The following is a 25,892-nucleotide window of genomic DNA, read 5'->3' as shown; positions in this document are numbered from 1 at the left end:
AAAAATTTACAGATTGTTACCACAGTGACATTCAAAATAGTGAAGTGGTTACAATAGAAACAAGGGGGTTCAGACTAGACAATGCAGTCATGCGTACCAACACATGTTGCTCACTATCACCTCAAAAATTTCAGTTCTATGTTGAATTTCCATGGAGGAGACTCTTTGACTAAATCGTTACAAACAAATAGATACTCCTACACAGACACACATAGAAAAACAGGAACATACAGAGGAAAGGTTCCTCAAGAGCTATTTTTAGACTTTCATGCTGTCACAAAATGAAATGTATCTGTCTGTGACTACAGTTTCAATAATAGCAGTTGCCAAATTTAAATCTCCATGACCTCATTTGTGCGGTTTTGAAAGAAGTTGCTGTTTAATCTAAAACCCGTTTGTCTGAAGAGAATTTGAAAACAAAAACATTTCAGTGAGTGTGTGTATTGTACTGTCTGTGTGTTAATGCTTGCACGTAGGTGTGGAGAGGTGATAATAATCTGAGGGGAAAATTCAGTTCACTAAATGCCAAATTTTTACTAAGTACAAGAGGGGAATTCAATTTGCTGAATCATGGTGATTTGAAGAGAAAAATAATTTACAATTGTGTGATTGTTAGACTCCCACACACAGTAAATGGCACAAATGTTTCAGAATATTTCACTGCTCACAATGTCAGATTCACCCACTTTGTGCACTTGTGCTGGCTGGTTTAGGTCTGTGCATGGGAATCCCCAGCAGGGTCCCGTCTCACCTTTGACCCCTACTTTGTCCTCCCATCAACTTATCCAGTTGTGCCAAAGAATGTGCGGCTGAAAGGCGAGTGTGGGAGACACTTCAGAGCGAAAACCGGTGAGAGGAGTTGACTTTGAATGGGGATTTGGAGAGAAAGAAAGGCAGGCAGGTGTTAAAGTGGGAGTGGTGGTTCAAAAGTGGACATGAACTAGGTTGGTGTGTATGTGTGTGTGAGTGTGATTGGAGAATGATGAAACCAGACCAGCGTGAGGGAAAGCCCAGCCGACTGCTAACACAAACACACCAAGTGGGAGAGAAAGAGAAAAAAGAAGGGGGAGGACCTGGAGGTTAAAAAGGTGGGGGAGGATTGATAGAAAGAGGAGTGTTTTGTGTCAGCTTTACAACGACGACAGATGTCATTAAGATGCTGATGTTGACCAGTATTGATAGGGCCGAGGTAGTGTTTACACCAGAGTCCATTATCAAGCTTGCTTGGAGGAGAACAGATCCATATTTTGTCCAACCCTCCCTGCCTTGGCCTGGGTGACATCTATGAGTGGAAGGTCTTGGAATCTGGATTTCAGAGATGTTTCACACACTCAGAAAACAGTATGGTGTGTGTTTGCATCATTACCATAATTGAGAGTGACTGCTAAGAGGACACGAACAGAGGAGGTGTTGGCACTCCCCCTTCAAAAATCCTTGTTTGACAAATTATGTGAATGAATGAGAGGAGAGGCGTAGCTGGCTTGGTTCCAGCGCTCCTGAATGACAGATGGGGTCAAACAGAGTAGATAAGGGACTTGTGTGAGTGTGTGTGCAGGGTGAGCTTACTGCTGTGAATTGGTTGCAACTGCTGGAGTCTTCACAGTCACTGTTTAGGCTACGTGCCAAGAAAAACATGTCTGCTTTATCTGGTAGACCTCTGCCAGAGACAAGCATCCAATCATGCCAAAGATGGTAGACTATTGTGTCGTTTGTCCCTGAGCGGCTCTGTTTTCCCCCAAGCTTAAAATGTTGAGTTGTTTAGAAAGTCTTTGGCTCCTGCTCAGCGGAGCAGCCGGCGGAGCGAGGTTACTCCATGTCATTGGAATCTGTGCACAATGGACCTAAACCCTCCTCCTCCTTTAGCACCAGCTTGTGAACCCCTCTGCAAGAGCTCTGGTTTTCCTGACCCCCCTCCCTCTACCCCTGCACCCCCATCATCCATCCACAATTTCAGTCCCCCCCCAACACACACAGGAGCCCTCAGTGTTGTTAAATGACTCCCTGGAGAAGCAATATAAACATCAGTGTTCAATTCAAGGCCATACTTCAGCTGGAATGCACCCCACCGCAACTGCTTGTAGTAAGCACTTTACGTCTGTCTTCCTCTCTCTCCTTATTTGTCTCTCTTCCCTCCCTCTCTCTCTCTCTCTCTCTCTGATAAAACCGAGGACAGCGTCGTTGCCATGGCACCGCCTGAGTCAGTACAGCGGTTAAAACACGGTCACTCTCCTGGTTTTAGTGTGGGATGTTCAGTCAGCATGTTGGTGCGCACCGGCTGAACGCAGCACTGGCAGCTACTGGTGTGTTCGCTGTAACTCCGTTCAGCTCTGTCCCGGGATGAGACTTCAGCTGTGAGAGGAGGTCCGTCGTAGGAAGCAGACCCGGACACGTCGCACACCTGCGGCTGGATGGAAATAGATGGAGGGACTTGCGCCGCAGCCGAGCTGTCGCCGCACTCGACCGATTACTTCACCTCCTCTCCTGGTCGACGGGGGAGCGCGCTTGTAAGCTGATTTGACCGGGGGATGTGAATACCTCTCCGGGATTAGAAGGTTATTGGGTGAACGACAATGCCCCGCGGCTCGGTCCGGCACTCCCGGCTATTGTTAGTGCGGCGGCGGACGCACGGTGCCCGGTCTCCCCCGGTTCCACGTCATCTCCAGTAGCTGCACAGCCTGCTCCTCTGCCTCCTCGCTCCGGTCGCACTCCCGGTGTGGATAGGATAATATGACTTCCTGGCTCCGCACATACGGCAGCGTCCCTCTGTGTCTCCTGCTCGGCTTCTTAGGGGTCTGCGCAGAAGCTTCCCGACCGGGTGAGTGGAGGTTCATTAGGACCAATTACATCATATCCTAGCAATTAGCCTACATCTTGTATCATGTCAAACCATCACTGCGCAACATCAGCTCCCATCCCGCATCAGAGGCATCTGTGCTCTGCAGGGGGTCGACTGGTTTCCCAAGATCTTCTTGAAAAAAGATTTATGTCTAAGGACGCATATTTAAGAGCATTTTAGCACTCAGTATCTACAAAGCTGTCATTATCACATGTTAGAGGAGGACAATTAAGATTTTAAAGCAGTCAGACTTATAAATTCTCACTTAAATGAGTGAAATAGATGCTTATTTTTAAGGGGGAACCTGTAAAATCTTGGCCCTGGGGCCCCAGTCTGAGTGTCTGTTGAACAGCCTAGACTGCATCAACTTCTACTTCAGCCTTTATTGATCAGTTATAATTAGAAGTTAAATGTTTCACCTATTCAGAGCTTTGCCAGAGGCCAGGAGCGCTAATTGGGTCAGAGCGGCTTGTTAGTGGGCTGTTAGTGATGCTCAGACCTGCAGCCTTTCTCTGTCCTACATTTCTCTATCTCAGCTCACTGCAATGGCTGTGGAAAATTGGATTTCAGCAGATAAATCATCTCAATGAATCATTAATCCCACTACAGTAAGCCTGAGGTCCGTTTTGCGCCTTTTGTCACCTCGTAAAATCTTCAGTCTTGATTCTTGCTGTATTTTTCTACTAAGGCTGTATAAAAGTATCTTGCAAGAGTGATTTGGCCCTTCACTCCATTAACAAGTTCATGCACATGCAGTATTAACTGACTGATTCATGATTAGATGTCCTCTGTGTGGGGGTTGGTGTGTATGTCTGTGGAAATGATCTATTGCACCATTTCAATGACTGAAGCACCTGTTCCCACACTCCCAGTCATTTTCCCACAACACGGCCGGCTGATTCGTAGTGAATAACTCCATATGAGATCCTAAGTGGTGCTTCGATCATCAAAAGTATGCATGAGATCTCTACATATCCACAGGGGCTCGACTGCATGGCTAATGAGTGCTGACACACACATTCTTTCATATGCTAATTGAATTTACAGATTCTTTTGCCTCTTCTCTTCTCGACAGGTGACAGCGCATGTTGGTCTCCCAGTATCACTTCTTGTGCCGAGTGTCTCAGACGTGGACCGCAGTGTGCCTGGTGCTTCAAGGAGGTAGGAGTGCGTACAAAAATGTGTGTTTAACAGAGAGAGAGAGAGAAGCTTAAACAAAAAAAAAAAAAAAAAGGGGGAACGTGGCAGATATTCAGCAGCATTCCTCAGATGACACACACCAAGGCTTTGATGCCATCCACAGATGTGAATATAATGCATATGTTTAAGCTTGGTGGCCTGCCCTATGACCTGTGTGTGTGGCTGTTTGTGTGTGAATCTTTCCATGCGTGCGTTCTCATGCAGCAGCAGAGGCAGAGCCACTTTCTATCCATGTGTTTAGTCTAGACACATCACTGCAATTCTGCGGATCCGCCTGCGTCTGTATCTGTCTTTGCTTTTTTTGGTGTCAGTCTGTCTCGTAAAGAGTCTTTCCAGAATCACTGAACAGATTTGAGAAGCTGTAAAGCCTCCAAACACAGCAGCCTGAACAACACAATAACTCCCACACGCACAAAACTCCACCAGACTGTCAACATGTGTGTTTAAAGACTTCAGGTGGTTTCCCACCCTGTGAACCCTAACCTTATCTGACATCATTAAGTAGGGCCGGCTTCACCGGTGTGTGAAAGCATTCAAACACTCCTAACCACCTACACACACACGCACACACACACACACACACACACACACAAGCACACACACACACACACACACACACACAAACTCAGAGTCATGCTTGGAGAAGCACCTCAAACTAAGCAGGTACAGCACACACGCATGTTAACGCACAGTCATTGACATTCGGTGCCAGCCAAAGGAAAGAAAGGAAAGTCCCGGGAAGTCACTCTGAAACTTTTTGATATTCAGAGTTGTTAGAGGACAAATTATAGCCACAGGGAGAGAGCCATAAATAAACCAAATTCAGTCTAACTTTCAGGTTCAGGCACTGGTCACATATTCAGTTTCAGCTTTTATTGTAGACTGTTTGCTTTGCTTTCATGCAATTGCTGTTTTTAAAAGTAATTAAGGGTATTCATTCCCCATCTGTACAATCCTGCTGGTCTTGTCGCACTATTTACAGAAAAATGACTCATACCATCATCTTATGAATGAGCATGTTGTAAATATTCACATTTTATGGTCTAGTGTTATGTTTCTGTATTTGTGTTTCTCACAGACTAAACGATCAAAGGTCACTAATCCACTGCAAAGCTGCAAGTCATGACACTGTTGTATTGTCAGGGCAGCTATGGTTGTTAGTGGAGAGGTTAGCTATATAACATATCAAGAGTCATTCAGTGAAGTGTTGATTAAATTATATCCTGAATAAGAAAAAGCCCATCGAACCATGTAATCTCTTCTCTATCCATCAAAATTCCTACTTAAGATTTAACCAGTGACGCAATGATCGCATGACTAAACAAAAACACACATTTGTTCCTGATATTTCAAACTAATAAATAACTTAAAAAGCGCATAATAAAACAGCAGTGGTTCTCATGTCAGTGTAACCATGTAAGAAATCAATACAAACATCATAAACATGTCAGAAATGAATAATGAAACCAACGCGACTGATTGTGAAACTGGTTTCGATTTGAAATGACTTTCTTGTGTCAAATAAACCAAAGCGCTTTAAGCAAAAAGGCTTATCACACCGAGACTAAAGATCAAAAGCCATGGGTAAATTAACACATGCGATAAATACTGTACTCTGGAAATCTACTGCAGACAGTGATTCAAGTAGAAAATAATGATTAGACAAATAGGAAACCTGTGAGGTCACATGAGACAGTGTGGCTTTCAACTTGACCCTGTTGTTTGTGTCACTTCTCATTCCTGACAAATCCGATTACTGTGATAATATCAGTGTAGCTGGATTATCTTTACAACTGTCTAGCAGGTTTTCTCTTTTGTCTTTTTTCATTCTCTATGTGCTGTTTTCTATATTTTATATAATTTTATTACTGTAGAATTAATAACTGAAATAATCAAAATATATTAATAAAAGAAGACTACCTGATCTTGACTTTGTGTGACCTCTAGGACTTTCTGGATGGAGCGGGCCCTAGCCACCGCTGCGACCTACCGGTGAACTTGCTCAGAAGAGGCTGCGGACAAGAGTTCATGGAGCAGTCGGAGATCAAAGTGGAGGTCAACGCCAGCACCAGCAGCACACAAGTGTCCCCACAAGACATCAGCATCACCCTCAGACCCGGTACAGATGCCTCTGGATTTGAACATGTTTGTGTCTCGAGTAGGACTTGAAGTCAAGTATAAAATGGTGGATCTCTGGTTTGCTTGAAGTTTTCTGAAGTAAGGTTTAGAGTTATCTGCTGTTATTTTATTATATGTTTGTGTATGTGTGTGTGTGTGCCTCCAGGTTCAGAGGCTAGCTTCATAGTGGCTGTGAAGCAGCTGGAGCGTTATCCTGTGGATCTGTACTACCTGGTGGATGTATCGGCATCTATGCAGGAAAACCTTGATCATGTAGGTGTTCATAAATTCAACTCTACCTTTGATCTATCACCACCGTTCAGTGAGTCAGTGCGGAAGCATTATGCTCTCTTTTCTTAAGAAGAGAGGAATTTGGAATTATCACAACGTTTTTTTACTCAAATTCTCACATTGATTTGATCACGGTCCGAAAAAATCTAGACCTAAGAACACAGATAACAGTTTGGTATTAAATCATTCAGGCTTATTATATGGCTACTGTCTTTACATTTGACATCTGATAAACAAGCAACAAACTTACTCATAATTGGCTTTCCCATCCTGTGTCCACCTGCTTCTGCTTGCTGTCTACGGTCCAGCTGAAGACGGTGGGCGTAGCTCTGTCTCTTCGTATGACGGAGCACTCCTCAGACCTTTGGCTGGGTTTCGGCTCGTTTGTGGACAAACCTGTCTCCCCTTACATCAATGTCCATCCCTCCAAGATCAACAACCCCTGCAGGTAAGGCACATCATTTGTCAGCTGGATTATTGAACTAGCCTGATAAAGCAATGTTAATCCGCCTTAAGTAGCTCATTTTGTGAATTTTCTTGCAATCAGCATCATACATTTATAACACCATCAGAGTTTGCCTTGCTATATTCCCCAAATAACATAAATGCTGTGGTAATTTGAGTGATTATTTGAACAAGACTAAGAGTTTACAGCCATGCTTGCAGCTCTGTGAGGCTGTATGTCTAGCATATATAATGTTTATCATATTCACTGTCTTAGTTGCCTGCTGGCATTTACTATTTAGCAGTAAATACAAAATACAGCTGAAGCAGATGGGAATGTCATTACAATGACATTCTAGCTATAGCTCTGCAGGTATTTGGTCATGAACTAAAGTATTGGACAAAGTAAAGTTTTCAGCTGATGTTGATGCTAGAGGAAAAGTCAGAGGATTGCCAAGGTTAATACAATTCATCCTGAGGGGAACATGAATGTCTGCACCAAATTTAATTGCAATCCTTCCAATGGTTGTTTAGACATTTCATTCAAAACCATAAATATCAACCTTATGGTAGTGCTAGAGGAAAAGTCAAGGGATCATCAAAGTCTTTAGGATACATCTTCTGGGGATTATGAATGTTGACAAAATATTGTGCAAATTCATTGAATAATTGAGACAGACAGAAAAAGAGCCACGCCACCAGCTTGACTAAAAAGATCCAAGCCAGCTGTTCTCATTAATTGTTCCCAATTTTGGTGTGACTAAGCCAAAGACTCATCAGTTGTTGGGGGCAACATTGTTATGATGATGAGCTGTGCTGGGAGACCGACAAAACAAGCTTTTGACATTTGTTTGTTCTGGTTGTTGATTTGGAGCTCTGCATTCCTGAATGTTGCAATTAAAAATCTTTTTGGACTCGTCTCCGCCTCTCACCAGTGATTACGAAATCCGCTGTCGGCCAGCCCACGGCTTCCACCACGTCTTAAGTATGACAGGGAATATGAGTGAGTTCACACGTGTGATCAAACGCCAGCGCATCTCCGGAAACATGGACACGCCTGAGGGAGGACTGGATGCTATGCTGCAAGCTGCTGTCTGCCAGGTGTGTGGGTGTTTGTTAAGAAGAGAGAAGGGGTTATAAAAATATTTTGAGATTGATTTTCAGGGCATGCACACTTTCTCTTAATGTAAGGGGTTCTCAATTATGTCCTTCTTGAATAGTTCAGAAAAAATGAGATAAACCCTAATATGGTGATAAGTCTGCATGGCAGTGAAAGAGGAATTTGGTGGCACTGTGACTCAGCATTGGATAGTACAACTGGAATGCCACTAAGTAATGACAGCACTAATAGGGAATGACAGCTACACATATAAACACACACACACACACACACACACACACACACACACACACACACATAGAGTCATAGTCATTTATACTATGGCTGCAGGAGAGGTGTGAGTCAGACCATGCTGGGGGTCCTGAGTAAGCAGGCTGTAGGGGAACACCGTGGTGGTCATAAGTCTAGAAATAGACTCTCCATTATGTCAGACCTATATTTATAAGCTCACTGGGTTTCCTTAAATACACACATGTGCCCAGAGATCCACACAGAGCCTTTTTGCTCACACTGTCTATGACGAATCACAGACATAAAGACGGAGACTCTCTGACTACTGCTTTTCCATGGGAACTAATATAGTTCAGATGAGGAAAATGTTTTGAATTTGCAGTATCTTAACATGTGTAAACATTTAAGATATAAAGTATGCACATATTTTCCACAGCACTCATTGTGCGTGTCTTGGTGACAAGTGATATGAGGTAATAGTAATGATGTCATTGGTAAAACTCTTCTCCAAAAACAGAACGTAAAATATTTTGTGGCTTTTAATAATTGCTGCGGAAAATGATGCTTTCTCTACTGGATATGGAGGGATGTGAGAGATTCAGTCTCATTCATTTATTGTTTGATAGTTTTAGATATGGATGCGCCGATCTGACTTTGTCAGTCCCGATACCGATACCTGGGCTTTGGGTGCCGTCCGATACTGAGTGCCGGTTTGATACCAGCATTTACTTAAAAGCTGTATGCCTCACTGTGTGGGAGAGACTGGGATCATTCTTTTATGTGTAAGGCAAAATCAGGCTTAACTTAAACGTTGCTTTCCTAACCGATCCGATCCAGCTGTTTGAGTCAGTATTGGACCGATATCCAATATCAGTAACGGTATCAGTGCATCTCTAGTTTTAGATTCTTTGTATTTATTTTATTTTCTTAGACTGTTCTTATGTTGTCTTTAAGGAGGTACTCTAAGCTGTTTCTGTTTGCACTCTTTTATGATTCTTTTTGACAATAATTGAATTTGGCATAATTTAACAGTTGCATTTTTATTCAATTTTGCTCTTATGACATATTTTGTGTTCCTGCTTTTATCCCCCATCTTGGACAGGACCTCTTGAAAAAGAGGATTTTAATCATAACATTAGTCCCCTGGTTAAATAACGGTTAAATAAATGAACAAAATAAGTTAAATACTAGAGCAGTTTTTGCCAATTTTGTCAGTTATGTCTGATAAGGTGTAGTTTGTCTAGTCCTGTATAATTGTGATGGTTGTTTGGTTTCCTTCAAATCAAAGCGAGGTTTTTCTTAAAATTACCATTAAACATAATTTAACCATATTTGGATGACATTTTAATTCCTCTCTGTCTCTCTGTCAGAGAGCGGTGGGTTGGCGGCCAGAATCCAAACGTCTGCTGCTCCTGATGACCGACCAGCCTTCCCACCTTGCCCTGGACAGCCGGCTGGCAGGGATTGTCACGCCACATGATGGCCTGTGTCACCTGGAGAACAACATCTACACGGGGAGCACCAGGATGGTGAGAGGACAAGATGCTGAGCAGTCAGGCTCACAGGAGCTACCCTGAGGATTTATTACACAGCGTGACAAATCAACTAATTAAAGCCCACGTGGTCACATGCCTACATGGACTGTGTACACTATTGTTGCTGTCTTGTGAAAAGCATGTTTCTCTAAAAAACTGTTAATTTACTGTGTCTCTTTCTCAGGACCATCCCAGTGTGGGCCAGTTGTCTGACAAGTTGCTGGAAAACAATATTTACTCCATCTTTGCTGTGGAGAAGCAACAGTACCAGTGGTATGAGGTAATCTCTCCTACATGAGTGTATAAAACAACACATGCCTCCGTTGTGATACATAGTTTTCCCAGGAAGTGCAACTTCGTTTTAGCCAGAAACGTTCAACATAACATCAGTAAACACCTACCACGTGTCACGAGTCCTTAGCAACACAGTGAATCCCTGCTAGCTTCAGTAGGAACAGCTCCAGAGCTGAACTGAACTCTTGCGTCTCTCCTTCAGGAACAAATATGTTGCTATTTAAGTGGTATTGATATGTCAGGTTTCTGACACTAGTGTACTTTTAACAAAATCAAAAGTATTGCTTTGACCTCATCTACCTTTCCTTCTCTAGGAGTTAGTGCGCCTGCTGCCTGGCTCCTACCTGGGAAAGATAGGTTTCTTCCAGGCCCCAAACCTTATAGAGCTGGTGGTGGATGCATACAAGGTACAGAGCAATCAACCACTCTCTGCAACTGCAGAGAATCACTTCTCTCTCATTTTTAAATTTCCTGTCCTGTCCTCCCTCTGTGTATTATTCATCCTTTAGACCACAAACAAAGAACAGGGATATGTGAAAGGTTGGGCAGAAGAGTGCAGCAGCACAGCATGAGCTGCATCCATGAGCCCACGCACTCCCAGTTCAAAAGAGTAGAAGCATTAGTCCGCTTATCTGATGAGGGAACATGAAACTTTTATTTGGGCCTTGTGTTTTGTAAAATATGCAAACTCACTAATAGCACAATCCTGTTCGCAGACAAGGCGTGGGAATAAGTGATACTGAGTGTCTGAAAGCACATACTACTTATAAGTACGCAGGAAATTTAGGTTTGGATGCTCAGAGTGCAGAAAAATGCCAAAGATATTTGTAAAGAAAACTTAAAATTGCATGAAATTAAGTTTGTTTTTGGTTGCTGAAGGCCTAATGAAACAGAAAAACACAGATGAGAACAGGAGGTTAAGGAGGGTTAAGGCCCTCTGTGTGTGTGTGTGTACGTGTGTGTTTGAGTGAGTGACTAGGGGTTTGTTCAGTTGGCAGCAGTCTAGGCTATAATCTTGCCTCAGGCACAGCGCTCCATTGTTTGCTACGAGAATCTGCCGAATCCACAGTTCCGGGTGCACAGCCACGCATACATACACACACACACATACACACACACACACAAGCAGCAGAGCCCGAACAGAAGCTGGCATTATAATAGCTATCAGATCCCCACGGAAACCATGTGTCCTAATCATGGACGAATACAAAGATGCTATTTTTGGCCCCACCTCCTTTTTCCCATAAGCCCCCTTGTATTTCAGAATGAAAGGACGACAATGAGGGCTTTCTCAGGACATGTGACAACTTTAATTAATCACAGTTCTCCCTTTCTGTCACCCGTTCTCCCTCTTGCTTCATTAATTTTCAATCTCACAAATTATGGTCATTAAAATTTAAAATGGCCACTGTTCTTTCTACTGTCTTTTATCTTTTCCTACATTCCCCTTAAACATAATACTTAAAAGAATTTCTCAATGTCAGGTAGTAAACTTAATGTTTCTTTTTCATTTCTTCTCACCATCTCTGCGCCCAGAGGTTGTTGTCAGAGGTGGCGGTGTCAGTGTCAGTCGAAGACAAGGCAGTCAGCAGGTACTGGGTGTCTGTGTCTCCCATCTGTCCTGATGGGTCCACTGTTAAGGACCAGAGCTGCACGGGGGTTCAACCTGACCAGACGGTAAACACACCTTCAGTACATGAAAGTATTAGAACACACACACATGACTAATACAGTTAAACAGCTAAATGTCAGTCATATTTATTTACAGATCTTTGAATTAAGCTGCCAGAGATGTCACAGGACATTTGTTGGTTGTATTGGATTACTTTGACACATGCAAACACGCTGACAAACACATCACTGAGAGCTTTACGTGACAGAAAAGATTTGGTAAATAATCCGACTTGAGCGGATTAGGGGCTGTATTTAACAGGAAAACATTTCCATGTGATTCCGTGAACTTTTCATCCTAAAATCCTTCTGTTGCCTAATATGAGAGGCCTTTATACAAACAAATAGGACATGTGTTTTTGGAAATCTATTGTACTCGCAGTCTGTTTCATGTAGCCACTAAAAGAAAAGGCATACTTGAAGATTTTAGTGCTGCAGAGAGTTCTTTGTACTACACAGGTTTTTCTGACTTACTTATAATGATTATACAGAAGGCTGAGTGTCACAGAAATGTTCAATTATAACAACCAAAGGGATCTTTTGGTACTTAAAAGAACATTTCCTTTCTGTTTTCTCCCTTAACTACCTGTGAGACCCCTCTCCTCTTTAACCTTTTGGGGCTCTTAACTTTGTCTACCAAGATGCTTAATCACTGCTCTATAGTTACTCTATTGTACAAAGAGACTGAAGCTCAGCCCTTTAATCCATGGGTGGATTAAAGTGAGTTACGGAAAGTACCCACAGTTACCAGAATGGTGATAAAAATCAAATGAAATGCTTGACTGTACGCATATTTCTACACCAAAAACATGAAACTTGGAAAGGAAATTACATTAAACTTAGAAAGTTGTCAAGAACACAGTTCCTGGTTACACACGATTTAAGTCCTATCAGAGATTTCTATAATTATGCAATGAGAGGAAGCTCATTATATGTTTTTCCTTTTAGATTTAAGAGATTTAAGAAATGGTTGCTAAACTGCTTCTTTTTTTAACCTATCTTGACCCACCTGCAGATTTGTCAGCCTTCATCCTTTCTAACAGGAACCACAACTAAGCTTTTAAATATGTTTTTTACCCACATTTTAATGTACTGTATGTCAGGACTGAGTGATTGCAGTGTTGTATTTGCATTTTATTACTGTTAAATACATGAATCTACATATCTACCTTCTCAAAAACCACTAAAACATCACTCAGTTACTGTTAATTTATTTGTCTTTTCATGCAGGTTTACTTCAACATCACCATCGGCCTGCGCTCTTGTCCGGATGATGGTGAAGATGAAGATATAACAGTGATGGTTCGCCCTGTGGGTTACAACGAATCTACTACTGTTAGGGTTCGCTCTAAATGTGGCTGCAGTTGTGGACCAACAGGACATTGCCGTGACAGCAACGAATCACCATGCAGCGGGACTGTAGACAGCACCAAGTGGGAGCAGAGGCCAGATCAGGGACTTCTTAAAGACTCAAGCAGAGATTCAAACTGGAATTGCAGAGCTGATGGGTCTGACGTGGACTGTAGTGGTCGGGGAGTATGTGAATGCGGGAGGTGTGTGTGTGAGCAGAGCAGGCTCGGGACAGTATACGGGAAATACTGCGAGATAGATGACTTTTCCTGCCCTTACGAAGGCGGACTGCTGTGTGGAGGTAAGGGGGAGAATAACAGGGACGCACTTAAAATAAAAAAAAACACTTTTCATCACATAAATTCAGTTCATAGAGACATAACAGAGGATTAAAATGGTAATAATATGAGCACCTTTGATGCACAAACATAATATTTTGTCCTGTCTCTGTCTGTCCCTCTCAGGACGGGGTGTGTGTGTGTCAGGTGAGTGCGTGTGCGAGGACGGCTGGACAGGTGATAGCTGCGGTTGTACCGACTCCACAGCAACCTGCCAGTCGTCCGACGGCCTGCTGTGCAGCGGGCGGGGCAAGTGCGTGTGTGACAAGTGTGTGTGTGATGACCACCGATACTCTGGAAACTTCTGTGAGAGATGTCCTGCTTGCCAAACCACCTGCCAATCATACTGGTACTTTTTCATTTCCTTCTACAACAAAGCATGATGGAAACTTTTAATACTGAAATCTTTATACAGTTATATATATTTTGTTCCGTCTCTCTCTCTCTCAGGAAGTGCGTGGGCTGCCACCTGTCTCATGGTCTCACGCAAAAAGAGGCGGGACACTGCAACAATACTTGCGCCTCATTGGTGGGCTACACGGATGATGTATCAGGTACAGCTGGTTTAGCCAATAGAATCTGCTCTGAGCACAATTTCACACCTGGGCTTTGCTCCACGTGTGGTTTTGTTGTTCTGAGAGAAGTTGATAATATATAGGAACTAGGATGTGGTTTTTATGTTTAATCGAAAGCATGGGCACCATTTGAGCTTCCTCTTCGTCAAAAAGATGCAGCTTGTCTTTTTATTATTAGACAAGAACTTAAAGCTGCATGAATTGATCTTTTTGGCCAACTGGGAGCAGTATTCATTTGAGGTCATGGTTGTGTCCATTTGGCTTTTGTAAGTCAAGTCACATATATAATGTGGCTCTTTATCTGCTTAATGCCCCACTATGTTCACCAGATAGTTGCTAACTGTGTCTGTCTGGTGTTTAAAGTGAAAAATTAAGAGCCAAAAAACACAGCACTGGGTGTAAACTTTCACATATTTGGACTGAACATCATTTCACTTCGGCTTTCTCTCTCTCTTTTTAGGTCAAACAGGGGAGATGTGGATTCAGTGTATGTACATCAGTAATGACAGCTGTCGCTATCGGTTTCAAACGAGCTCAGAGTCTGGACAGAACCAGCTTCACATTAGCACAAGACCAGGTATAATGTCAATAAACACACACACACACACACACACATACACACACACACACGCTCGCCTTCATTCCAGGTCACTTCCGTTGCTACCATTGCTGGACTACTATACCCTGGTGTATTTGAGTCAGCAAGCCTGCTGTCAGTGGTACAGCTGTATTTTACATTTCCCCTCAGTTCCCAGTTCCCCAGTCCCTTTCTTGATTTTCGCAGCCACGCACAAATGCACACACACACACACACACACACACACACACACACACACACACACACACACGTACATGCACACATGCACAACTTGAAACACACTAGTTCACACATGCCCTGGGTTACACACACACACACATTATTACACATCCAAATGCTACAGTTCATCCCCGCCTTCCCAATTTTTGGAACAGCACAGCTCATTGTGTGTCGACCCCCCCCGCAATCACCCCTCACCCCTTCATCCCCCCACCCCTCCACCCAACGGGACACTCTCTTCCTGCGTACACCCACTCCTCCCGGGTGCAGCAGGAGCCAGGTCTCCATGGTAACCCTGTTACAAAATGTCAGAGCAATCTTTGGGCTCTTTGTGTTAAGCGATGAGCCCGTCGAGCCCGTTGAGCCCGTCATCCACACATGCTCCCCAGCAGATACACAGCTAGCTAACTATTCAGTATAGCACCACTGGCACCGCTGCCCCTGACTGAGCTCTGTGTGTGTGTGTGTGTGTACGTACTCTTCAATGGTGGAAAGAAATTAATTACATTTACTCAAGTACTGTACCACTACATCTATCTGACAACTACAGTTATAAGTTTTTAGATTAAGATTTTACTGTAAGACATGTAAGCTTTAAAAATGAAATGTTTTTGTATAGTGTAAACTACCTAAATGTATATAATGCAGTTAAAATACTACTTATGCATGGATGCATCAGTATTATTAACAAACTAATATATAATAGTATATCATTCACAGCAACCCACAAACTTTGATAGTTACAATTTGATTATAATATTTGTGAACTTTAATTAATGTTGGATTTATTAGTAAAGTATGTAAAACAATTTTCTATTGGTACATCGATCTTTGTGAGGACACGGCTCACCTAGAGTGAGGACATTTTTGGAAATTGAGGACAGCTTGGCCAGTCCTCACTTCTTTTAGGGCTATTTGAGGATTAAAACCTGGTTTTAAGATTAAAGTTTGAATTAGATTTAGAGTAAGGGCTGGGGTTTGGCATGTAGTTGTGATGGTTATGGATGAATAAGGGGGCTAAGGAAAGGTGGTCGTCACAAGTATAAAAGTATAAATGTGCGTGTGTTGGTCTTTTGTGTGGATATGGTCACGAGGTATCTCTGCACCTCCATGTCTTTTTTGATTACATATTTTCATGTGTATTTAAGTGTGCATGTGTATATGTGTCAGTGTTTGTTTAAACTCCCTATGACTCACTTTCCTAAACTTTTTTCCCATCACAGTATCCCAGCTCTCCACAGTGAAACCCGCGTGTTTGTGTTTATGTGTGTGTCCACAGAGTGTGCAAGCAACAGCCGGCTGGTAGGAACTTTCCTGAGTGTGTGTGCGCTGACAGTGCTGTGTGGGCTGGTGGTGGTGGCCGTGTCCAGATTGCTGCTACAGAAGAGAGGCTGGTCACCAGGGGACGCTGCTGAGCATGGAGACTATCACTGCACTGGCAAGGTTTGCTCACAAAGGTCCATACAAGGCTGAATGTGGTTATCATCAGCACTGCAGGGCTTTAATTTAGCGGAGCTGAGGCGTCCTCGGAGCCCTCAGAAGCATTAAGGCACCCCGTAATTCTTTTATTTTTGTTCATGCACGCTGTCTGCTAGAACCAGGAGTGAGAAATTTGAGTCTGCCGTCAGAAGTACAGCTGTATTTTACATTTCCTCCCAACTCCCAGCTCGCCATCTACACAGTCCAGATTTGTGACCTTACAGTGATGTACAGCACTACTGAGAAGAAAGAAAAGATGGAGGTTTTTACAAGGGGTAGGGGAGTTTCTGGGGTTATGTGTGCCTAAACTGGTTTAGACTGCCAGTTTGGATTAGAGCCATTTATGGTTCGTGACACCACTGTACATCATCTCAATGACATATTACAAAGTCATGCATCTGTTTGGGTAAAACTTAAATTCTTGCTAATTTTGCAAATAAAAAATGATACTCTCAGGGGAGTTTTGCTAGTGTTGTAAAGCTGTACATACTTCCTCAATCATTACATAAGGTGACAAATGGTTTCCTTCCACTTAAGTCGAATTTTTATTGAATCCACTCAAAATGAGCAAATATTAAAGGGGCACTGCACTGATTTTACATGTCAATGTCAATTTAGCAGTCAGGAGTTCTACACAGCCTGTGAAAACACTGAAATGTCATCTCTGGCTCTGGAGCAGCTTTCCTAAGTCTTAGAAAATTACTCAAGTGCCATCACTTGAGTGATCTTGGCTTGAACTACATATTTTTAATGGAAGATTTTATGGACATAGTCCTCATTTTGTCACAGCACAGTATTTTTAGCCTTCACATGACCAATGTTAGGCACCACTGCATCAATTTTGACCTCTTGTGATTCCCCCGCCTTTAAAAAAATGCAACACTAAATCAAGCATCATGTTTTGGTTTAAATCTGTCTGTGTAGATCCATGGATGCATGCGTGTGTATGTGTTTGGGTGTGACTAACTGCATATTTCTGTTACCCTTCAGGACCTGTCATACATTCCTACAACCAATGAGAAGACAGTCACCTACAGGAGGGACCACCCGCCCGACCGACCTGTGGAGATGCACATCCAAGTTCCCAAGATGCCCCTCGGTGACCCCTGGCAGTGCTAGGCAGAGTCAAAGGTCAAGGTGAAGATCAGAAGGAAGTCAGTAGAGACATTCAGTAGAGAAGAGTTGGACTTATGGCTTCTCTCTTGCTCTCTCTCTTAACCTTCATATAACTCCAACCAGTTCTACATGGACACTCTGATGGTAGTAAACTAACCTATGAAACCTCTGTGGAATCACACTTGTAAAATGAACTGAAATACTTTTCATAGTGTGTGACTAACGTGGCCAGTATCCCGGAAATCGAGATGAGACAAAGAGCACAAGTCCCCCACTTCTTCTTCCTCTGTAGCAGCAGGGAGGCTACTTCTTCTACAGGGTAAAGGGTTCCTCGCTTTTTAGCCATGTAGCAATTACTGCTCTAACTTATGAGTGTGTGTGTGTGTGTGTGTATGTGTGTGCGTGTGTGCACGCATGTGTGTATGTGTGTGGTGCAGGTACATGCATTGATGCTCTATCTAGTCTCTCTATTTATGATTTTGTAGTTAAAACACTACATGTTTTAGGTTTACGTGATTGTGTGGCTCCCCAACACTCCAAATGTAATATCTCTCTGTCTTAGTCTGCCCCCGTGTGGTCAGCTTGAGGTACGACATTTTTTTTCCTCCAATTATACTGTCTACACATTCCTGACCTCAGCTGTATTGCCTTGGGATTTAACTCGTGAGGCACACCAATGACTCAATATGGCTTTTTATTTTACATTTTTACTTTGAGTAGATTTTTCAGTGATTGGTGGTGTACGTTGTTCTAGTGTTTTGAACTGTTTCATTGTATTTTTGCATTGTCTTTTTGTTAACGGATCAACTGCAATAGCAAATTAGTGTTATTTTATGGCATTTTTTTCTATCATGATAGGGGAGAATGTAGTTTTATGTGATTTTCAGTTGTTAATAATCTGTTAGACTTGCACTAGAACAATTGTTTTGCATTATACTACTGAAAACTGAGGAGGCTCGTCATGTCAGGACAGAACTGGATAGTGGGTTTGGAAGAACTCTTGTGCTATAAATTGGGCATTAGAAGGCATTAAAAGTGAATAAGTGCGTTTGAAGCTAATGTAACAAATCCACTGGAATTACAATGGAAGTATTTTAAATAACAATATACTGACAATTACTGGTAACAATATCATCAAAAGCCTGAGCATGTGACCTCTACATCAGAGACAGAACTGTGTCTGCATGAATCTATTTAATGATGATCATCTGTTGCTACATCCAGCTGCACTGGACTGACAACTTTACACTTTGATAACAACGCCTGGGCAAAGGTACAACTCAGCTCTAAAGGTACAGAGATCAGAGGTGGAATTACACTCCTAACACCCCTCATGCACTAGATCCTCTGGATCCAGAGTGCCAATTGCATGGCATCTTGTGAGAATTTCGCTTGCCCAATCCCGTTCCTCTTTTTGATTATTATTTAACGCAATGTTTACAGCAATAGCTGCTCTATTTTACTGTAAGTCAGGAACACTAATTATTATTTATTGTGATGTTATTATATTTTCTTTGTATTTGATATATTAATTGTGCTATTTTATGGCAAGGCTACTTGAGTTACAGGTGGAAGTACTGTTTGTGTTTATGAAGAGCAGTTTGTCTCTAACCCTGAGAATAATTCAGCAATAAGGTATTAATCATCTCATCTAACCGGGCACTGAGTTCGGAATAACAACAGCACTTTTTTTTGTAGTTTTGCTGTCAATCAATGTGACTAGATGTGTAGCATGACTGTTTTCATCACAATAAAAATGTGCAAGATTTTTATCATTTCTGTTGAGAGCTTCTGCTTTTCTATACCATTGGACTTAAAGTTGAATTAAGACTTTTAAGGAAAATGTGGCCTAATTCATGTTAGTATAAGGAGACATGAGAAGCCCAACGAATATTATTATTAAGACAGTAGCAAATGAAGCAAGACCAGTGTCTTATTTGCAAAATGCCCTGATTTTTAATGAATGTCACGGTGTTCAGCTCAGTTGAAAGTACATTTTTGTGTTGTGTTCATATGTGCAGTGCCACAAAATGTACAAAAGTTCAAAGTTTTACCAACTTTTGGATTCAAGAGCAGGATCCAAACCACATGTGCTGCAACAAACACAGGTGACTGTGTAATCTGAACACTAGGTGGAGATGCACACAAAGGTAACTGAGAGGAAGGTTACTGCAAAGTGATTGATAAAAGGAGGAAGTTTTGACTTGTTATACCCACAACTCAACTGAAATATTACTTCAAGTCGTAATTTATTTCATTTAATGGCGTTTAACATGTCTTAACTAATATATGTTGTATTAAACGTCTACTGTAAAAACTGTGGATAACATCCTAATAATCCATTTAAAAATGGAATGAGAGTGTTTGATTAATTCAAGCAGTACTAAGAATATTTTTTTGCCTGGTTTAGACTGGTTAAGATATTGATAATTAGTTTTATATTCGATATAATTTATGTAATGTTTTATGTTTATTTTTCTAAAAACAACAACAAAAAACAAGACTCTTCAGTCACTAATTATAATGCAATGCAAATTATATGTAAGAAATGCTTAAATGATAGTAGGCCTGAAGAGAAACGAAAAATGTCCCAAAATTGTCCTGTTTTATTGATGTCAGTGAGATACAAGCAAGATAAATTATAACACTTAGTGTTCCAACCAAAGATGTTTTAAGATAACCTACAACCATAATGGCAGAATCAATGTATATCAACAAATAACCCCAGATATATAAAAACAAATACTCCATTAATAAAAATGAATTTTCGTAGAATAAATTAGGCACAGACAAATGTCTTCAAATAAACTGTAGAGTAAAAATGTATTTTAAAGAAGGCTAAAATAACATAGATGAGGTAAGGACACAATGTTCATCCGCAGCTGAAGTTCATCATAAAGTGCCAGTTTTAGTTTTTAAGTACACTCCATACAGGCTGGTGATCAAATGCCCACGTGTTGCTTTGTTCGTTTAGTTTTGCAAATTATTCCACCGCACTTTGTCCCTTGGTGCTCTGGACAGTCTCACGCACGTGCAGCCCGGGAGACTGGCTCGGGCTACCTGTGATGCTATTGTCCGTGTCGCTGCTGGTTTTACCGAGTCCCGGTTCCCCGCTGTCCTCTGAGCCCTCCGCGCTGTGCGTCCTCGCGTGCTTGCTCAGGTGATCGGAGCGCATGAACCGTTTGTGGCAAATCGAGCACTCGAAGCGCTTCTCTCCGGTGTGCGTGCGCAAATGCCTCTGGAGCTCGTCGGAGCGCGTGAACCGTTTCCCGCAGAAGAGCCAGTTGCAGACAAACGGCCTCTCCCCGGTGTGCCAGCGCAGGTGAGCCTTCAGGTGGGAAGTCTTACCGTAAACTTTACCACAACCCGGGATGTGGCAGCTGTGCAAGCCCCTCCGCCGCGGGCTCGTGCCCCCCTGGCCAAGGCTCTCCGCTTCCTGGCAGTTGGGGCAGTCGCAGGTGGCTCTACCGGTGTAGCGACGTGAGGAGGAGCGGGAAGATGCCGGCAGAGAAACGACGGGGGCTCCTGTCAGCGCAGGTGCACCGGACGTGGTGGACTCTGAGAAGGAGGCCGGGGCAGGTGGCCTGAAGCCGTCAAACAGGTGTTGCGCGGCGGGGAGCAGATGCTGAGACGCACCAGAGCTGAAGGCGGAGCTGTAGTCAGTGCTGTAGCCGCTCAGAGGAGAGGATAACCCGGTCGGGCTCTGGGTGTCCACCCAGCTGGTACCCATATCCCACCAGGCAGAAGACCCATTACCAACCTCCCCCACAGGCTTGAACCATGACTCATAGGGATGTGAGTGCATCCTTGGGTATATCCCCGCTATGCTTTCCATTGAGGGGGGAAATTTGGTCAGAAACACAGACCGCTGTGTGTGCGCGGGATCGGGAACACTGGTGTCTGATGGCACAGCGGTCTGGTACATCGAAAAATCATTTCCAAAGGGGGAGGTGGCGGTGGTCACCGAGAAAGCGCTGGAGGTCTCTGTCAGCCCGGTCCCGTTACTCCTGGAGGTCCCAGAGGGAACCTCGAGTGAGGTGAGGCAGGTGCCCAAGCTGCTGGTGCCCGGGGCGCTCCGTTTCCATGGGTGAAAACCCCTGACGAGCCCCGGGGCCCCATCGGAAAGAGCAGGGGAGCACGAAGGGCTGGGCTCACCGATTCTGCTGCAGGTGGCGGCCAGCATAGCCAGAGGGGTGCTGCCCAGCCGGGGCTCCTCCTGAGGGGAGCGCACAAACATTTAGGTCAGCGACTCAAGGCCAAATACAATGTGCGTAAAGACGCGCAATAAATCTAGTGCGCTAGTTACGCGCACTGATAAAAACACTTTGGGTCTCAAAGATTAAATTTATGTAAATCAAGAATGCGGCATAGCTCTTCGTTTTACAAATCTTTGACTTAGTTTAATCAGATAAAGCGGGGGAGTCATATGTTTTGTCATGAATGAACAAACAGCTCCAACATTGCAGCAAGTAAACTTTTTCATATTCTGAAAAAATACCAGTTTATCGTAGTTAGAATACATTAGGATGGTTCCTAAAATCAAATGCTCAACTGTCGCTTTTCTTTTCACTTGAGTCAATACTACTCGTTTCCCAACCTGTAACAGCATTCATTAACTCTGTCATGATCACAGGAAGAAACAGTGGAAAGAAAACTCACGATTTAAACCAGGTTTCCTAATACTATTCATGTAAATTAGGCACAACTGTAAGCCAGTAATACCAGTTTATTAGGCCTATAATTATATTATTTTATAAATGTTATCGGTTACAGCAGCACACTAGGAAATTAAAAAGAAGAAAGTATTTGACTACAACTCCGTGCTGCACTTTGAATACCACAGACGCATTAAATAACCACGAATATGTTTTGCAATTTCTCGGAAAAAAAGGTGTTTCGGTAAAATATATGGAAATGTAAACTTACCCCTAGCAGTGTAGCAGCCATGGTCTGTACTGTGATAACTTCGGCTGACTGTGTGTGTGTTTGTGTGTGTGTGCTCGCAGTGTCTCGATGTGATGAGTCTGTGCTCCGTCTCTAACTGCTTTGGTAGTTGTAGCTTCTTCGTGGCTTTGAAGCGCCGCTGGGAGCCTGAGGACCAATCAGAAAGCAGCTCAGAATGTCTCTGAACGTTTGCGCTCGAGGTCGTCGTAAAATTTAAAGGTGAGGTCTCACGAGCGCTCGCTCTAAAACTTCAACAAAGTGGGACGAGAAGAAGTTCAAGACAATAAATCCCGAGCAGTGATGGATAATCGGAAAAGTCGAATAACTGGTCACACCTACCATTAAATAGACCAAAAGCTAATTGACAATTAGCTTTTTTCTTACCTATGACTGCATGTGCTCTTCTCCATTTATTATCACTTATGATTACTCTAGCAGTTTTATATCATTTCTTAAATTTATTTACAAAGGTCTGACACCAGAGGGTCCATGATGGATCAGGAAAAGTGTGCAACTCCATGGGCCTTAGGGACCCCATGGACCCAGTTCATTGTGTGCCCATTGGTGATTTGATTAAATCAATATTTGTGAGGAAACATGCACAGTTTAAGCAAATTAAAGATTCTATTTGAAAAACTCAAAAGCAAAGCCACTCTCCAGCTAGAAGGATACCCTAAGTTTTATTGTGTTTTTAGGGAAAAGGCCAACACCTTTGGTTACTTAAACCAACCCGGCTGGCTGGATGTGTCAGACAGAAAAGTCTCAAATAAAGATTGCTGTTTTTACTGCTATTGTGAAGCCATGCAGTGGGAGAGGCTGATGAATGAGAGGTTGGTCCGGTCCGTCCCATCCTGTCCCTGGGGCGTATCCAGTCAGCCCTGGGGGAGGGAAGGGAGGACACCACCACTGCCTCCACAATTTCATCTCATTCAACCCAAAACAATTGTTGGCTTTCACAGAAACACCTCTTCCTGTGCTTCTCTTACAATCATCTAAATACAAGCTCTCAGAGACTGTATACACTGTGAAGGAAAACCTTTATCACCTGAATGTGTATCTAGATAGGTAGGTCCTATTATTAAGTGAAGGGATGGTTGATCAATATGATGATGCACTCCCTGGAAATAACCCAGAATGATCCTCAGTCTCTTAATATATGAGCATCCGAAGCACAGAGGGAGCATTTCATTTGAATTTCAAATTTAATAAAACAGCAGGATTTAATCAATTTCCCTCATTTGTTTGGTATTAACTGCTTCCCTGCCCTTTCTTCATCTCTCTTGTTTTATGACCAGCCTGAATAAAGTCAGCTGGACACAGACGGAAAAGTTAATCACATTCCTCATCCACTCAAACCCTCCCACACACACCAACACACCGTTTACACAGGGTGATTGATAGTGCGCAAGATTAATTTTGGTGATGCTATGCAAAGACAAACTGTTCACTCCATCAGAAAGCTTGAATCTCACATATATAGTCTATTCTTTAAAATGTTTTTTTTTTTATGTACAAAAACTGGGTAAGCAACTACATTATATTACATTATTATTTGTTATTTTTAGAAAGTGAAAATAGTTGCAATAAATTTTACACCTTGGGGTCAGTTTTTTCCACTTTTGAGAACACGTGCCTTTGCAGGTAGATATAGGTTCTGTAGCAAATATATTGTTAAGTTATGATTTTGTTCCTCACCAGGTTCTTAATAATTATTCACATAATTCATGAATGTTCAGAAACATATAATAGTAATTTAATTTAGTACTTCAGTTGTGCAATAATATCCCAGTGAGGCCTTTGGAGAGGACTGGTAAGTCTCCAGCAAAAGTAGAAATTGTTTTACATTGTTTTTACAAAGGCAAAATGCATGAACTAAATATTTGGTCAAAATTGGGTTAAGACCTGAATTCTACTTTAACTATATATAGATAATTATGTCATAGAAATTGATCATTTCTATAGAAACAGCTTATTTAATTTGTAGTAACTATAAAACCAGGCCACTCTCTGTCACAGACAGATATGTAACCAACTAGACAGCCAAAGCCAGACAGCTGCATCAAATGAAAGCTAACTGGTGAGATAGCCATCAGAAAGCTTTAGCTAAAACTAAAATTTAGTCTGTAAAGTAAAGATGTAGATAAATTGAGTCATGATGGAGAAAGAAAAAGAGTTAAACTAGCTCAGCAGAACTCAACAAATCCCATCTCACCTTTTGACTCCATTTATGTGTGAATTCATGTAATTTGTTGTGGCTGCTACCTTTAAATCACATAATTAAACATATTAAGCTGTAAATTAATTATATATAAATAATAATAATAGAAGGACAACAAACACCTTTGACCTTTAATTCCTAAGCTATATTTCCTTAAACAAACTTGTTAAAACAGGCAGGAAAGTAATAATATGTTTTGTTCATAGATGCTGCATTTGCTCTTGAATTATTTGAACATTATCCAAAGGCAGAGTATCTGCATTTTTAAAATATCATGTCGGTTTTTGGGGGTAAAATAATCTGCCTAAACAGATATAATATAACATATATATATAACAGATATATATCACTGCAACCTTTCTGTCTGTTAGTTAGTTAATTAGGGTTAGGATTAGGGTTAGGGTGGCAATTTTGAGGAAGTTTTTAGAAGTAATTTATGAGAATTTCTTATGGCAAAATCACAATACATATGGTCTATTATGGAACTATTTGTGTCATTTTGCCAGCCCCCTATACTAATACAAACCTCCCAGTGGCCCTGACAAAATCACAGGCTCCCACGCTGGCCCTGCTCTCCCCCACAGCCTCAGGCGTTGCCGAATGCACAGGTGGAGTTTACAGTAGCCCATCTTCCCTCTAACCTGATCGCCATCCTCACGAGCCACCCAAACAGCTGTCCCTCTTTTAGGAGCATTCTTTTCCCACACTGAAAGTGTGTGTGTTTGTATGTGTGTGTGTGTGTGTGAGTGTGCTTTAAAGGCCCCCAATGAAACCCTGCCTGAGCCCCAACCTGTTCCTTTAGCGATGATAATGACCACATTATCACGCGCCATCGAACGTCAACAAAAAAAGATTGTCGTGTGCTTTCCAATTACTTTGTGGGCACTGAGACAGAAAAAACAGAGAGAAAGGAGTGAAAGAAAGATCTGGCACTTTTGGGGGAGAGGGATGGGTGGAGTATTTTATTTCTCCTTGGTGTTTTCCTCATCTCCCCTTTTGTTGGTGGAGTATAGTCACAGTGATCCTCATGCAAGGCAGGGCAGCCATCTTGGTCAGCTGCCCTGCTGAGACAATTAGCGGGAGACTGACGGAGTCAAAAGACAAGCTGCTAAACATGACACAAAAAATATTCGCTACAACTGGGGGGTTAGCCAATCAATTTGTGTAAAAGAAAGAGAGAAAAAAGCAGATTCTGTGCAGCCATGTGGTGCAATTGTGACATTGACGCCGCTCCTTGGTGTGGAGATGTCTCCTTATTTTTGTCACATGCCTTTTTTTTTTTCCTGCAGATGATGATCTTTTTCCTCCTTAGTTT

At 42.4% G+C, this 25,892-nt stretch overlaps 2 protein-coding genes across 3 annotated transcripts; one reads left to right on the top strand and one right to left on the bottom strand.

Annotated features, from left to right (window-relative positions):
* The first annotated feature begins 1,954 nt into the window (after positions 1-1,954).
* itgb8 (integrin, beta 8) lies at positions 1,955-19,190 on the top strand. Of its 2 annotated transcripts, XM_067611177.1 has the most exons (16): positions 1,955-2,815; positions 3,912-3,997; positions 5,984-6,155; positions 6,321-6,427; positions 6,754-6,893; positions 7,825-7,990; positions 9,611-9,769; positions 9,960-10,055; positions 10,384-10,476; positions 11,606-11,746; positions 12,971-13,391; positions 13,555-13,777; positions 13,879-13,982; positions 14,464-14,580; positions 16,100-16,263; positions 17,290-19,190. In XM_067611177.1, exons 1-16 carry the CDS (start codon positions 2,728-2,730, stop codon positions 17,416-17,418), a joined length of 2,406 nt encoding a protein of 801 aa, XP_067467278.1. In that variant the 5' UTR covers positions 1,955-2,727; the 3' UTR covers positions 17,419-19,190. The 2 variants fall into 2 exon arrangements, with proteins under 2 accessions (XP_067467278.1, XP_067467279.1); XM_067611178.1 differs by lacking the exons at positions 1,955-2,815; positions 3,912-3,997 and having other exon boundaries at positions 6,142-6,221.
* An 813-nt stretch (positions 19,191-20,003) lies between these two features.
* sp8a (sp8 transcription factor a) lies at positions 20,004-22,508 on the bottom strand. Its single transcript, XM_067611882.1, has 2 exons — positions 22,342-22,508; positions 20,004-21,631 (listed from the first exon to the last, which is right to left on the bottom strand). The coding sequence occupies exons 1-2, from the start codon at positions 22,360-22,362 to the stop codon at positions 20,399-20,401; spliced, it is 1,254 nt and encodes a 417-aa protein (XP_067467983.1). The 5' UTR covers positions 22,363-22,508; the 3' UTR covers positions 20,004-20,398.
* Between the last annotated feature and the right edge of the window lie 3,384 nt (positions 22,509-25,892).

Source organism: Thunnus thynnus, chromosome 15, assembly GCF_963924715.1.
Source record: "Thunnus thynnus chromosome 15, fThuThy2.1, whole genome shotgun sequence".
NCBI classification, from domain to species: domain Eukaryota; kingdom Metazoa; phylum Chordata; class Actinopteri; order Scombriformes; family Scombridae; genus Thunnus; species Thunnus thynnus.
This window is presented reverse-complemented; position numbering and strand designations above follow the sequence as displayed.

Bases quoted from the DNA above. Each gene is read 5' to 3' on its own strand.
- sp8a (XM_067611882.1), bottom strand. From the start codon at position 22,362: ATGGCTGCTACACTGCTAGGG. The intron at 21,632-22,341 runs GTAAGTTTACAT...CGCTCCCCTCAG, and splicing joins TGGCTGCTACACTGCTAGGG to GAGGAGCCCCGGCTGGGCAG.
- itgb8 (XM_067611177.1), top strand. From the start codon at position 2,728: ATGACTTCCTGGCTCCGCACATACGGCAGCGTCCCTCTGTGTCTCCTG. The intron at 7,991-9,610 runs GTGTGTGGGTGT...TCTCTCTGTCAG, and splicing joins TGCAAGCTGCTGTCTGCCAG to AGAGCGGTGGGTTGGCGGCC. The intron at 13,392-13,554 runs GTAAGGGGGAGA...TGTCCCTCTCAG, and splicing joins AGGCGGACTGCTGTGTGGAG to GACGGGGTGTGTGTGTGTCA.